Source organism: Pinus tabuliformis, chromosome 7 (genome assembly GCF_031772625.1).
Source record: "Pinus tabuliformis cultivar Carrire ecotype Pingquan chromosome 7, CPIR1, whole genome shotgun sequence".
Taxonomy (NCBI): domain Eukaryota; kingdom Viridiplantae; phylum Streptophyta; class Pinopsida; order Pinales; family Pinaceae; genus Pinus; species Pinus tabuliformis.
The window spans coordinates 10,151,299-10,167,394 of record NC_142293.1 but is presented as its reverse complement, the minus strand read 5'-3'; the positions used below and the strand labels follow the sequence as shown (position 1 = coordinate 10,167,394).

General features: G+C 36.9%; 1 protein-coding gene across 1 annotated transcript in view; it reads left to right on the top strand.

The window, feature by feature from the left end:
* The window catches only part of LOC149244875 (keratinocyte-associated-like protein), a 77,534-nt gene extending 64,149 nt beyond the window's left edge, over positions 1 to 13,385 (top strand). Inside the window, exon 5 of the mRNA XM_089457580.1 lies at positions 12,958 to 13,385. Coding sequence (XP_089313706.1) covers positions 12,958 to 13,051 — 94 coding nt within the window. The 3' untranslated portion in view covers positions 13,052 to 13,385. The remainder of the gene's footprint in view (positions 1 to 12,957) is intronic.
* Positions 13,386 to 16,096: the final 2,711 nt, after the last annotated feature.

The following is a 16,096-nucleotide window of genomic DNA, read 5'->3' as shown; positions in this document are numbered from 1 at the left end:
GTTAAGTGTGGAGTGAGGACATAAGTGTAATTTGAATTGGCTTTATTTGCTTCACTGTTGGTGAACTTCGATCCTTGGTGGCTACATGTGGCGTGTGGCATAAATTGTTTTTATAAAAAATATAAAAATATATTTCTTAGAAAATTAAATTTATTAAAAAAAATTAAAATCAATATTTTTTTTAACCCAGCCATTCATATAATAACGATTTTGCTCCAAAATTTGCATATGCCTCCAAATTTAGCCAGAAAATTAATTAGCAAATTTTTAAAAGATTTTGTAACTTTAAATGGTGTCAAAAAATGTTACAACATAGGCTCCATCTAGGGGTTGCTTCCCCTGTGGGACACAAAGAACTTGGTAGACCAGTTGCCTTGAATTCATTGGGCATGGAGTCCTGTCATAAGAAATTAATCATCTGCAATCTCAAACCTGCAATCTATGGCCTGAAACCTGTTCTTCTCAAACTGAACAATATATGCTGCAATCTACAACTTCAATTTGAAACCTGTAACCAACAATTTGTACTAGTCCTTTTCTGAACATGCCTTCAACATTGAAACTATTGCATACTAAGGACTAATATATTTAAGAAATCAACAGTATGCCAAATCCTTTGGGCTAGTGGAGTCATTAGTCAACCACTGTTCTTCTTCCCATCTCCTGCAACTTATTGCACTTCAAGAAAACCAAACTACATACTGCAACTAGAATCCAAACTAAAATAATTGCTGATCTAAAATGAATCAATCCATAAACTGCACATCAAAACTGAATGATCTACTGTACATTGAATTGAAAATAACTAATTCAATCCCACACACCTCTATCTAAATGCGTTGAAAATTTGCACTGTTAGGTGTAATCAAATTTCCACTGTAACCACGTGGGAAGTGGATTAACTGGCATGTCACTTTGCATGCAATTGAAGATGTGAACAATATTTACAATAGGAAAAACAAGCTCCATAGGTAACTGATCCTTACAACTGAAACTTGAACACTGCATCTTCTGTAAGCCTCTGAGATTTTTGATCATAGTAGAAAGGAAGGAAAATATGCTACTGAATGCTACCATTGCTATGAAAAAGAAAAACATACAACTGTGTGCTATTATCATAGCCAAAGATGCACTTATCATTTTGAACCAACAAAATCCGGAAACCAGTGGAATTGCCATATGACAAAGTGGAGCTGCCAGATGAAAGCAATGCAACCAATATCAACTGTCTATTCTTTATTCACCAGCAAAGAGTAGATCTAATCGTGATCGTGACCCGGGGAAAAATTTCTTCATCACTTCGCTCCTCGGAAATGGCGCAAAATGTTGTATTTGTTTCTCGAAGGTAGTTCTTGGCTGTGAAACTATGCTGAGAAACCAACTCGACTAGTCTTTAGGTTCAAGTTAGCCCTTGAACCAAAGGGGGCTCCCTCAAATGTTATGAGGCCTTTTTTAACGCTGTTCATCGTCACTGGACAACAACCTATGGAGCACAATGGCCAAATCTATAATTTATTGTGGGTTGTTGCTGATGGTTGTACAATCTCTGTCCATAAATAAATCCCTCTCTTGTAGAGTCCTTGGTCAAAGTGCCAACATCCAGTTTGACAAAATAACATGATTTTTAGAGAATTTGACAGAAGAATATAAGAGAATTCATGATAGTTAAGCAGCCATACTGAATACTTAATCAATTAGACATAGTGGATGTGTATAGAAGATTTCTACAGCTAAACAAAACACATTGAAGAGATGACAAAAGGCGACAATTAAAAGATGTAGAGGAATTAACCATGACAGATAGTTCAAATAATTAATATCTTTAAATGATTATAACTTTGCTAGGGGCTTTCAAAGAGAGTTTGACACTCGATCTATTCTTACCTAGATCTCCTATGTTACCTTGAACATGTGCATAGATAAAGTATGAAAGCATTGGAAAAACATACATGAAAAACAAATTCTGTCACGAATTGGAGCTAGCATATTTCAATTAGGAATTCTGTAATAATTGTTTTACAAAGCGACAGGGTTTTGGCATTAAAAGCCAACCACTGTTCATTACAAATCAAAGAATATATAGAACATTACATCAAGCTATTTGTGTCTAGCTTTCTTGAATAAAAATCTGAACAATAAATCAAAATGAAACAATCTCTGAAGAACTGCAGGAAATTTGGCGCTATTTGCAATTCTTCTGCCTTGAATTCTTGTGTTGCTTAAAATGTCAGCTGGAAAACTGCACTTTGATCCTAGTTTGTTGATCTTTTGCTGCTAGGTATCCTTTTAATGCTGATATCTCTACCTCTAAATCTGAATGAGAATAACTGCTGATCTTCCTCCTTCAAATGCTAAAATCATGTCTATAATCTGGTTGACTGATCCTTTTTACTGGGTGTCCTTTGAACCTCTAATGCTTGAATTGACCAATGATTTTTTGTCACTCTGTAATTTTCAAAAATATAATTCTTTAATTATCTGGGAACAAAATATTTTGATAAAATTATTTCCCAAATATTTATTAACATGTAAGGCCATATTTCTATACTTCCATAGAAAATCATTTATGCCTATGGTATCTTGAAAAACCATGTCTCCTGTAGAAAACTGTGTTTTGTTTTACCTTGATTTTATGTATTTATGAATAAATCAAATTCATAAACATATTTCATAAAACCATCCACTGATTTCCTTCCCATGGTTTTCAAAACCATGTCTTGTTTGGAAATTCATGTTTTGTTTTTCCATGAATATATATATTTATGAATAACTAAAATTCATAAACATATTTCATAAAACCATCGATTGATTTCCTTCCATGGTTTTGAAAACCATGTGTTGTTTTGCCATGATTGGTAAAATATCTTTTAGTTTCCCTTTTTTACTCCTATAAAATATTTGGATAATAATTTATCCAAATTTTATGTTCCCTCCATTATCTCCTTTTGTACAGAGTTTATAATATATAAATTTGCTTGCATACCTCGTAGACCTTCCCGCCTGATATTCATAAAATTCAAATCAATATAAATAGTGGTTTTCGGAGGGGGTAGTAGACAGTAAATGGTTTAGGGGGGTCCCAAATGAACGAGAGGATGACAATTGTAAAACGCAGTAAAGGTGAAACAACTTTTCCAGGGGGGGGGGGGGGGCGTAGATTAAAAGTAGAATAGGCAGTCCCCCCCGAAAAGCATCGATTTGACATTTCACAGATCTCGATACATTTAGATTATAGTGGTTTAATGTGTTAAGTGCGGGGCGGGACATAAGTTTAATTTGACTTTTCGATTTGACTTGGCTTTAATTGCTTGACTGTTGGTGAACTTCGATCCTTGGTGGCTATATGTGGCATGATAGGAATAGAGATATAAAATTAATATTTAATATAAATAAATCGTTTTTATAAAAAATATAAAAATATATTTTTTAGAAAATTAAATTTATTAAAAAAAAATAAAATCAATATTATTTTTTAACCCAACAATTCATATAATAACGATTTTGCCCCAAAATTTGCATATGCCTCCAAATTTAGCCAGAAAATTAGTTAGCAAATTTTTAAAAGATTTTGTAACTTATAATGGTGTCAAAAAAAGTTACAACAAGAGCACAAGTTAACAACTCCAGTGATGATTGGAAGGAGAACGAGTAACACTATCAGTTAACGCGCTATCAGAGCTCAAGTTCTAAATTAAGCTGGGCCTCCTTGCACGGATCAAAGTTCACCTATGAAGAGAGGACGTAGGCACAAGTAAATTACAATTGTTTTGTGCATGAGGTTTGTGACAAGACAGAGCTCATGGGGTTGTGAGAGAGAGCCTTGATTGTGCAGCGCAAGAATTGTGTCCTAAAGAATAGGGGGCATAAGTGTGCTAGAATTTAGGAGAATTGGTTGTGCACAGGTTGTGTGGAGTTGGGGCCCTTAAAAAATAGGAGCTCAACGCAAGGAAATAAGGAGGCCAAGTGCATAAGGAAGGAGGAGAAGAATTGAAGCAATACAACAGGGTTTGAAAAGCAAGTCAAGGAGGCAACAGAGGATCAATTGTGTGCAGGAATCAAGATCAAGTAGTGATCATGGGAGGCCAATATCAATTGTATTAGCTAAGATTTGTGTGAGAAGTAGAACACTTTCTCAAGATCGACGTATTGTTTTATAATAGATTTAATTGCTTCAAGACAATCAATAAAATATCCACATCAAGCAATCAGGTTTTCCCTGTTGGGTTTGTTGCCACACAATCTTGTAGGGGTACCTACGGGACAACTACTAGACCAAATGACAACAATGGGACAAAGGCTCACTGCTCTTTACAGACTTTCATTGATGGGAGGAGTCTCGGTATGAAGGAAATCACTTGTAATGATGGAATCAAGGACTAGGTATGAAGTGGTTTCCAATGCTCATTGAAAGGAGACACTCAATTATGGCTCGATCAAAGAAAATCTCTCCAAGAAAGACCCAAGAGGAGAGTCAACGCCTAGGGTTAGGGATATTTAATAATAGTGAGTATGCCTAGAATCAAGAATTCTAATGTGAGGGAAGATCCCTCTAAGGGCTTTGCAAGATTATTCTTCTCCAAATAGGGTTTTCATTCCACTAGAGAGACCTGGAAAGTTCCAAGCGAGACCTAAGGTTTTTGAGTAATCGTGGGAGGAAGTCCTCCAATATGATCACTAGGTCAAGCTTGGGATAGGAAAGGGTCAGGAATGATTGATTTCTCAAAGTTTTATTTGCAAATGACCCTCAAGAAGACCTCTTAACCTATGACGCTGAAAATAGGCCTTCAAAGTCAGAGCTAGGACTTGCATTTTCTCACAATCCGACTGTGGGAATTCCTTGAAACCTTGGGGATCCCTAGAGGAGACACCAACGCAACTCCTTGTCTAAACAAAATTGGAAAATCCCTCCTCTAATGGAATTCGCAGGGAGCCCTAGCAAAGCCGTCTAGGATGAGAGGTCTAACATTTTGGAGGAAAAGAGAGGTAATTTGAGGGTGATCACCAAATTTTCTTGGACTAGTGCCTTACCCTTGGGCTCTGGAGTCTATGTGATTCGAAATTTGTCTAAATCGTTTCTCAAGGAGGCTAAAAATTGTTGCCCTAGCACCTACTTTTCAACAATTACCCACACAAGATCTATGAACTTTCATTGAAGAAAAACAAGTTTCAATCCACTAGGAACATTCATCTACTTGTTATTCAATGAGTAACATGTGCAATTCAACAATCTAGTAACCTTTACAATGATTTTCAATACATTAGGGCACAAAAGAAATAACTAGTTGCAATAATTCCACACATTAGACATCATTCATGAAAAAATTTCAACAAAATTTCCTTACAAGATAACAAGAGATATATCCAATACAAGACCAAGAAAGCAACTCCAAGAGAAAGCTAATTAAGCTGTCAAAAATATCGAAATGCATCAAAATTTCTCCTATAGACATCCAAAGAAAAAGTGCTAAATACTCAAGAGAGATCCAAGTGTGATGATGCGATCTCTCTCAATGGGAGAGATCTAAATATATATGATCCTCTAGCCTAATCGAATTAGCCTAAGATGCCCCTAAAATTATTTTAATGTGCAAAATAACATGTCTTTGGTGACAAGCCCACCAAATAACTGATAAAGTGAAGAATAAGCCATCCAAAATGAAACCAAAATGATGTAACAATGGTGTAGGTGGGCCTCGTTGAGTCTTCAATGTGCCGTAATGAGAGTGAGGACTCCATGAATGATAGACAAGGGGGTGGCCTCTTGATCTCCAAGTAAAACATCATTTGGTGCTCCAAAGTGGCTTTGGGGCATAGGTAGTGGTCTCATGGGTTTCTTGGTGAAAAATAAGCCTGTAGATTGCTCCAAATGAGGACATGAAAGATGATGCTTGCCCTCCCATGTCTCAAGGATGAGACAAACCTCCTCTGGGCCTCAGATCAACTGCCAAACCCTGTATATACTGCCAAGCTGGCTGGGGGCACTGCTGGTCCAAGTGCATCATCTCGCATATAATGTGGGGAAATGAACAAGCTGCTGAAGGTGCTGAGGCTGCCCATGGCATGAGATAATGCTTTGTCACATGATGGAAACCCATGGCTCTCAACGCTTCCCCTACAAGTGTTAATATGATCCTCTGGTGGGCTTGGGCCGCAGTTAAGTTGTCCATCCCATGATGGAACCACAAGCCAATCTTGTATAAGATTCAGTGCGTCTCCTCACCTTTAGACACAATAATTCATTAGTGCAATTGAGCGAATGAGCTTGTTAGTCAAGGGCAGAAATGAGACTTCATAGTGGGTTTCCCTTCCAAAATTGGGGCTTTGAACATGTAATGGTGTTACCTCCCTAGGTAGGAGTGGTTAATAAACAACCCTATTAGGTGTTCCTAGCCCCTAAAGGAAAGGACATCTCCAAGGTACATCCTTTAAGTGGTAGGTGTTATGTGCATAATAATGAGGTGGATGGGGACACAAGGGTCTTAAGGCCAAATGCATGGGCTCAAGTGTGGTAATGGTGAGGGATGTCCACATATTTGGGTGTAAGAATGTAGGAGGGAGCAATTGTGGTACATGAATTACCCCAACTTTTGTTTTTCAACCCTTCTTTATTTACCTTTTTCCTTTTATTGATTTTTCTTTTATTTAACTGCACGAGGCTCGAGGAGATGAGAGCATGATGTATATGATATAACAATGATTACCCCCTTAAGGTGAGGTAGTTCGTCGCCTACCAGGGTTTGGGACATACATGGGTTTCTTAATGATGCAGGGGGCACTCATAGGGGCTCTAGGAACCAGGGTGATGGCCATAATGATAAGGGACAGAGCTCATGTTTGACTTTTGTCCACGTGCTAAATTTTATTGTTCCGAACATCTTTTGCATTTTGTGGTATTATTTCCTTTTGTATGTGGCCATGATATGCTTTTATCTTTTTTCTTTCGTTGCATTAACCTCTGGGGCATTGTTCCAGGCTCGACCCAAACATGTGGACAAGGGGAGGGGGAGTACCAGATCCTTGTGGACCCAGTGGTCATGTGGACCTAGAGAGGGGAGATGATGACATAGGGCATGTAATGCGCGAAGAGGAGTGAAAAATGTGGAACGGGAAAACAAGACCATGCTACCAAAATTGAGGTTTCCCAAGTAGTGCCCATCCTAAAGCTGCAAGCCAGTAGGGGAGATCCCACGATACTAGGGTTGAGAATTAATCCCCCAGTTAAGGTAAGGGAACAAGACTACAATCAAAACCCTTCATCCTTCCATGTCACCCAATAATCCATACCCAAGTGTGCCCAAGAAAAACAAACATAAACACCCAATTGCATAATGAAAAATCATTCCTTTAGGATTGGATGGCCCACCTTCAAACATATGATCTCAACAAATGGGCGAGGGGACATACAACTGGCTGAAGGAGTGGAGACATCTGGCACAATATTGGCTACACTAGTGGCTGTCAGGGGTAGCTGGTTGCAGGCTGAAGACAAATCTAGGAGAAAATTTCTCCAATGGGGTCACCATTGGTGGTGGGTAGTAGGGTTTCTTGAGAAAATTGTGTCAATTTGTGCATGTGTTTTTATTTCGTTGCATATGAATTGTCAATAAGCTCTGTATCTTGGTGAAAGTAAACTAGTTTCAATTTTCAGTTATTCATCTAAGTAATTGCAGAGTTTGTAACGAACATAGTTTGTATACTCAGAGGAATGTTTTGATACCAATGTAACAAAAAAAATCGTATACGCAGCAGAATACTCAAAATATCTGGTATATAAAAATATCCATCATAGGATATATATATATAACATTTGAATATATTTTTACTTTAACTGATTGGTTGACTTCTTGAGTTGTGATGTTGACTAGATTAATATTCGTTCATCATTCTTCGACTTGGACTGAAGACTTCGACACTTCTTTTGTGATAAGTTCTTCTAATTTGTTTTTCAATGATTTCTTATCATCCTTAAGTTTCTTAATTTGAGTGAGTAGACTTTGATTATGGTTTCTGAGACGTAAGAGTTCCTCATTTTCTGAGTCAACTTTATTTTGGTATTCAAGCTTCTCATCTTTTAAACACTTGATTTGTTCTAATAACCTTTGGTTAAGGTTCTTTAAGCATAAATTTTCCTCTTCTTTTTCTGATAGACTTTCATTGAGTTTCTTTTCAGAAATTTCCTTTTCTTGTTCTAACTTGTGCTTCTTAGCTTTACATTTTCTGACTTGTGCAAGTAGTTTTTGATTATGTTCCTTCAAACATGAATTTTCCTTGTTTTTGTTGGATATGACTTCTTCAAGCTCTTTCTGCTTCTTTGATACTATTACTGGATTCTCTTGAAACATTAGTTTTGAATATCCTTAAGATTTGTTGATGAAAGCATTATCAATTCTTGGAATGTGACCATCTTCTTATTGTAAGGGAACATCAATATTTTTTTTTTTTGTGTTTAACATGAACGTACCTAATTCTTTGAACCAAGGTCGACCGAGAATTATGTCAACCTCTCTGTCAAGCATAGTTACGACACAAATTTGAGATATGTACTCATAATGATCAATTGTCACTTGTAAATCATTAATTTCATACTCTTTTTCGCAAAAAATTCCTTTTCTTTTGCTTATATTTGGTTTTAGAACTAATAGTTGATTTGCCAAATTAATATTGATGTAATTAATTTCGGTGCTTGTACTAATAACGATACTAATCTCTTTCCCTTGGATACACCCCTTTAATGTAAATAATCTATAATCTACAATTGGAATACCTTTACAGGAGAATCTTCCTTTATTTCCGAACTAGACTCCATTGATCGTTTGTCGATGATCTTGTTAGTGGTACTTTGTGTTGAGAAATCAATGCAAGTATATTAGCGTTTGATTCCTCTTTCTTGATAATTACTTGCGAGTTATGTTGGCTTCTTTTATTTCTTTATTATCATATCTTTCATCAAGGAATTACCATATTAAGTGTGTATGAAGATCACAAAAACACAAGACACAAGATGTAGGCACTATGCCAGGGCAAAACCCCCCTTGAGGGGAAAACCCAACCAAAAGTTCTCTTCCTTCAGTAGTTTTCTTTGAGACTCTTCAACCTAGACATAGACCAAACCTTCCCTCCACACCAAGTCAGCCCTTCCAGATCTTCGAACCCTTTGCAGCAACACTTCCACCCCAACAACTTCGACTATGCAACAACTTATGGCATCAGGTAGTAATTGGCGGCAACAACTGGCATCAACAACACTTGGAAGACTTCGATCTCCCAAACTAGGGCACGAAAGAGAGAGAGTAGCACCAAAACTTCGATGTCTTCCTTCTCTTTGACCTTGACGCAACTCACACTCCTTTTGGCTTCCTTGATCCACTTCACACGTTTTTTGGCTTCTAGAGAGATATCAAACTTGCTTGAGATGAGATGCTCCAAATGAATTCGATCTCCTTCCTTTTATAGGCTCCAAGTGAGGTCAAATAGGTGTCCTTTAGGTCGACTTGATCTCCATTAGGTCGACTTGGTGTGTGTTGAAGAAAGTGTAACTAGGTTTGGTCTTCATGAAATTGTAATTATGATTTTTGTAAAACAAGAAAATGAATTTATTATTATTCCTTGCTGCATCGGTTTCATGAGAGAGGGTTATTTTATAGATGGCTCCCATTGAGAGCCTTAGGATGTCAAAGAGTCACTGTCATGCTCTTCTTGAGCCTATATGTAATGTATACAAGTCTATATAAAGGTCTAGAACTAAGTTGCACGAAACGGGGAAACGGAAACGAGTTTCCGAAACGGGAAGCGAAACGAAACGCGACCTCCCCAAATTTTGGAAACGGGGAAACGCGAATATATATAATAATATATATATATATATATATATATATATATATATATATATATATTAAAAATATTTAAAAATTATTATTATATATATGTGCTCACTGCTCATAAACACCCTAGCTGAAACAACTGCCAGTCTCCAAGAGAAACGACTCGCTGAATAGTGTGATGAGAGAATGAGACAAACTGCTCTTTTATAACTTTAGAATAGGTTTCTAGAACATCCCGGAAACCTAAAAAAAATTTAAAAACAAATTAAAAAAAAAAAATAAAAAACAACACATAAATTTGGGGAAACATGGCTCGTACGGCCTGGAAACGCGTTTCCGGCCGTACTGCCACGTTTCCGTTTCGGGAAATGTGGCAGTACGGCAAGAAACGCGTTTCCAGGCCGTACGGTACGCGTTTCCGAGTTTCGTTTTGTTTCCCCGGAGGAAACGACCCCTAGGGCCACGTTTCTTGCAACTTAGGTCTAGAACAACCCTCCAAGACAAGCACAATCCTCTTGAAGAAGGCATCAAGCAAAACGATAAAGAGAGCAGTCATGCCTACCTCAATTTGAATTAAATAAACTAAAGAAAGTCATGTCAGCTCAATAAAAGGACACAACGCTTCACACTGTCACGTCGGCTCAAATACAGAGACATAACTACTATAGATACGCAGTTAGGGTCACCACAGAAAAGCAAGATTTCAGATTCTTCTCTGAACTTCGGATGGGCACAGGAGGTACAAGAATCTTGGATCAAGGCATTAGAACAGTGCCTCGGATCTCTAAAACTTCAGGTAAGTACAGGACCTTAGATCCTCTCGGATGGGTACAAGAATCTGAACCTCACATTATAGGAGGACACATCTCGGATACCCCTGCTATTTTGGGTATAATTTCAGTAATTAGATTACAGTCTTCTCCTCCTTGGTGGTGACAGTCTAGGGTGCAAGGAAAGACCACAGTCACAATCTCGTTATAGATGTGATTACATAGACCTTAGTGTTGATCACTATATCAGTATGTTTGTTATGAAGAAGATGAAGATGATACACTGATCACTGTCTCGACATAATAGTAATCCCACAACAATGCTCTCTCAACATACTGTACACAGTTATGACCTCGACATAATGATCTTAGTGAAGACAAGGGCATGATGAAGACCTCAGTGCATCGATGAAGACATGGTGATGATAACAGAGAAGAATGCATAAATGATCTAGGTGAAGGAATAACAATGGTGCAACAATAATAACCTCAATGATGCAGTAAGTGATGACCTCAATGGCGCAACAATGATGATGATCTCAACAGTGACAAAGAAGAGGATTGGTGTCTTGGTCTTAGAGTGGCATAGCATGTCAAGGGTCACGGTCTTGGTATTCGTCAATTGGAATCTCTATAAGAAGAATTTTGTGCGGGTTTTCCTCTCCAAGAGGGAGAGGTTTTGGCCCTGGCAGAAAGCCAAACATCATGTGTTCTTGTCTCTTTGTTTTGGTAGCTATTTGATGAACTAACGAAGATACACTCTAATAATAACAAGTGAAGACTATGTTAAGAAGAAAAGTTAAAACACCTCACAAATAGTTATCAAGTCTAGAATAATCCTATTATATCTAATTGCCCTAGATTCTTCAACAGTGTGGAGGTTACATAAATCATATTTTACTCAATAATAAACCTTTTTACATGATTCCAAAGCCCAAAAAGGGTCTCTTTAATTGTACAATGACTCTATTGATTCAATATTAATCCTAGGAGTCCACAATGAGGACTTTGACTAATATAATGATGACCCAAGCATGAAACCCATGCTTTAATAAGTCATTGATACAATAATAAACATTCTCTTTATTCTTTTGACAAGTACATTACATAATGACTCAAATACATTTATGAAGACCAAACCTAGTTACATTCTTCAACACTTTGATCAAGGACTTATATATTCTCCGTACGCAATACAATTTCCTTTTCTACTTTTCCCAAATGTCCTTCTTATGATACTCTTAATACATGTTTTTTTGAATTTTGCAATATACCCTCTTTTTCTTATTATTAATTTTTTTTACAGACTTTGGAAAAAAAATTAATTCACTTAATATTAAAGGTACTTTATATATTTAATAATGTGAGACCTTTTTTTTTTGTAAATTCCCTTTTATAATATGTATCTACTTGTGCACCTTTAATTCCTTGTAATTTGGATTACCCTTTTCTCCCCTTTTCTTTTATAACTTCAATATATATACATATATTTTAAATTTTTAATATAACCTTTTTTTTAAAACTCTGAGAGACCTTTTAATTAATTGTACTCAGTAATTTGTGTTTTGAAATGACGACTGGTACGCATAGTTAAATGAGATAACCTCTGCTCTGATACCAATGTAACAAACAAAGTTCGTATACTCAAAAGAATGCTTTGATACCATCGTAACGAACAAAGTTTGTATACGCAGTGGAATACTCTGAATATCTGGTATATAAAAATATCCTTCATATGATTATATATATATTTGAGTACAAAAAATATATGAGATTGTTACAAATAAGGCCCGTTTATATATCTAGGCAGGTGCCTCTTCATGGATGATCATATCCTTAGAGACATAATCATGTCCTTAGAGACATGCCTCGTCATTATTAACTACTAGTTAATTAATCATTATTTATGTTTATTATTGTTTACGTTTTTATTATTTTTACACTGATTGGAATTCAATTATTATGTTTATTCTACATTCTATTGGGCAAAGAATGAAAAGCATATATATCTAACAAATTAGGGCATGTCCCCTGTTAAGACAATGAAGGAACCAAGGAACAGGATAATTACAATAGGTAAATGTTTTCGTTTTCTTACTCTATTGAAGAACATGTGCTTACGACATGGACTCTGCTGTCTGACATCGAAATGGTACATATTGTGAAATTAGAAACAGTAGTGTCTCTTTTGCCCACAATTAAATCGCAAGTTTCCTTCACATCTTTCTTCAGTTTTGCAGAGAAGATAAGTGGTTATATTATATAGGCAATTTTAAAGCAAAACAATGTATTTGGATTATTAGGTTAGCTTAAATTACTTTCTTTGATTGTTCTCAAGCTGGTTGGTGTGGTGGTTTTGCATGCAGCTTCCTGTTTTCTGTGGGGCTTCTCTATGAAGTAAACAAGATTTCTGGTATCATGCACAGGAAGGTAGAGGTTAAAAGCAAAAAGTACAATTGACAAGTTAGTATGGTTTAAGGCGGTCAGAAAGTTAGATTGAGTGGAAGGAATTTTTGTTCAGGCTGGGTTGTGGAAAATTTGGAAGCTTTTATCTGGTTTCTGGTTTGCGACAGGGGCAATGAAATTAGATAGGTATTCATTGTTAGCTTAATGTTGTTGGATGATCCAATTGAGCCAAATATACATATTGCTAATATTGAATGAACTATGAAGCTCATCTCTGACAAAATAATGTCCACTGTAGTTACGGCTTGAAAGTGAACAATGGAGATAATCATGATAGAGTGGAATATACGTTACTAATGTTAAAATGAAGCTCAGTTTGTAGTATTAACTGTAGGGAAAGCTTGAGCCAACGATTATCATATCTGGTTATCCAGGAAAGCGTGTTTTATTTGCTCTCTTCCGGAAGAAGTTAAAATATGGTCTGTAGATTTCATTTTTCTTAATGTAGGGTTATACAACATAGAAATCCAAAATATATGAACCCAAGGCGTCGGTTGTTTTTGTTGAAATGCATAATCTAAAGGAAATCCTTAACCTGTTTAGAGAACCTTGCAGTCTGAATCTTGAAATTGACCATTGTATCTAAAGTTTAAACACCCCCACTTTTCAGTTTCATGTGCAGAATTTCTAAAAAAACAATAATCTAACGATCTCTGTACTTTTATAGTTAGAAGTTGCAAACTTAAGATTGTATGGGAGGGATCTCATTTGCTGTTTTGATTTGGGTATAATCCATAACTTTCTGTATTACCTTGTAGCATTTTTAAAACTTCGTTTTCAATGATCTCAATGTCTTAAAGTAGTTTGCAATTGTTGAAGGATTTGGTCTTAATTTACACGAATATGTAGTCTACAACTGAAGCCAAATAAACTGAGTTACGTTGGTCAGTGTTGGCATTCTCCTTTCATATTAATATACAGAGTTATAGGAATACTGCTTATACGTTACAGTGGGGTTGGAGAATGTTTGCCCAAGCTTTCGCTTTTGGATTGTCAATGGTGCAAGAATCAAAATGTTAGTCAACAGGCTGTAAATTGTTTTATTTCAATAACAGGAATCTATACATTTCTCAAATTGTAACAAAAGTGTTCAATATATGATTCCCTTTCAAATCACAAGATTGCCTTCTTGCCAAAAGCAAGATAGTTTTGATAAAATGACATGTTGATTTTTTTGTTTATATTGGACAACCCCTTGTAACACCCATCCAAATGAAATTTCAGGCCATGTTTTCTTGATAAATTTAATGTTGTTGGCCAAAAAATGTTTTCCAACTAAAAAGTCAAGATGTACACAAATATCAAATGCCCCTACATCCAGTGTCATTATTTAGCTCATTCTTCTTCGTCCCCATTTTGAGTCCACTTTATTTCTAGTTTCATAGTGACTACTAACTAAATATGAGAGGAGAGTTAGGTTGGTGAAAACAGGGCGCTGCCACAACCTCCATTGTGGTTCGATTCCTGTGTTAATTTTAGGCAACAATGGTATGTTCTATGCTTTAGAGCAATTTTACTTCAATTTCTTTATTAGCCTAGTATCAATATTCAGATTAACAATCACATCAACATGATAATAAAATGCAGATAGAACATAAAGATAAACAGTAGAAGACAAGCCAAGACAAGAGGACACAAGATGTGGCACCAGCTAGGGTCAAACCCCAATGTGGGGAAACCCTTGATCAAATCTTCTTTTAGTCTTCAATAGTTCAGCAGAGAGAGATACTACAATTTACAAATATGGTAATTTATAACAGCAGCAAAAGAGCAAGATAAAACAGCCCTCAACAGTCAAATTCAACCCTGTCAAAGTCTGGTCAAACAACCCACCTGCAGTCAGTGCTTGCTGCAGTCAACGCTGGTCAACAATCAACGTTTAGCCTCGATTTCTGTGCCCAGTAATGTGGCCTACCAAAACAGAGATAGCCCTCACAAAAAAATGCAGTCAAAGGAGGTCAACGCAGGCTAGTCAACGCTTGGTCAAACTGTCCAGAAATTAAATCCCCTGAAATTTCGGACGTGTAGAGAGAGAGAGGCCCTTAAATCCGTACCCAATCAATGAGGAGAGAGAGAGAAGTGTGAAGATGAGTGTGACCAAATGAGGCTAAGTCACCTTCTATTTATATTCAACGTTGAGGATGAATAGACGTGACTATTGGGCTTCTGAGCCTACATAAGTTTGTTGGCCAACCTTGACAATTTGACCATAATGAAAATAAATTCATAACTTCATTTTTTCATGTTAGAATCGGATGATCTTTAGATCAATCCTACACCTCTCGGAGAGAGGAATCCAAGAAAAATATCAGCTGTCATAAATAAGATGACCCATGTGGAGTTTGGCCCTGGTTGCCAATTTTAACACTCGCGCTCAACTAGGGAGAACTCCATCTGCTAATCCATTTGCCAATCTGTACTATCTCTGCCATCAATGCACTGCTCTGCTCTACTGAACTATGAAGAAGAAGAAGTGATCGATAATGTATCATACCATTCTCTACTGACCTGAAGTCAGTCCCAATCAAAGGAGAGTGTGTCATACCACTCTTATTGACCTGAAGTCAGTTCCAATCAAAAGAGAGTATCTCATACCACTCTTACTGACCTGAAGTCAGTTCCAATTGATCCCAAATCAATATCGGTCATCCTAGCATAGGGAGTATGTTAGTACACGATGCATCCATCGGTAGTACTATGGTCTCTATCCTCATTTTCCTACTCATTGGCCAGATGAGAGGTACTTTCCATGAGTCCCAGACTGCATGGGTATGATGTCTCAGCAGGGGAATGATGAACCACTCATCTAGCCTACATGTCTCCAAGCGGTATTGCAGGGGGAGGCTGAACCACTCACCATGTACATAGAAAACCACTAAGGGAAGGCTGAACCACTCACCCTATGGTTGCTCATCGCTCCAAGAAATACTCCAAGCCCCCCGGAGCTCCCAAAGCTCAATGTCCATCTCATACAAGACCCTCATAAGAGGGTCTTTCCACGACTCCAAGTCGTTCTCAGAAGGCCAAGAACTTGACTTT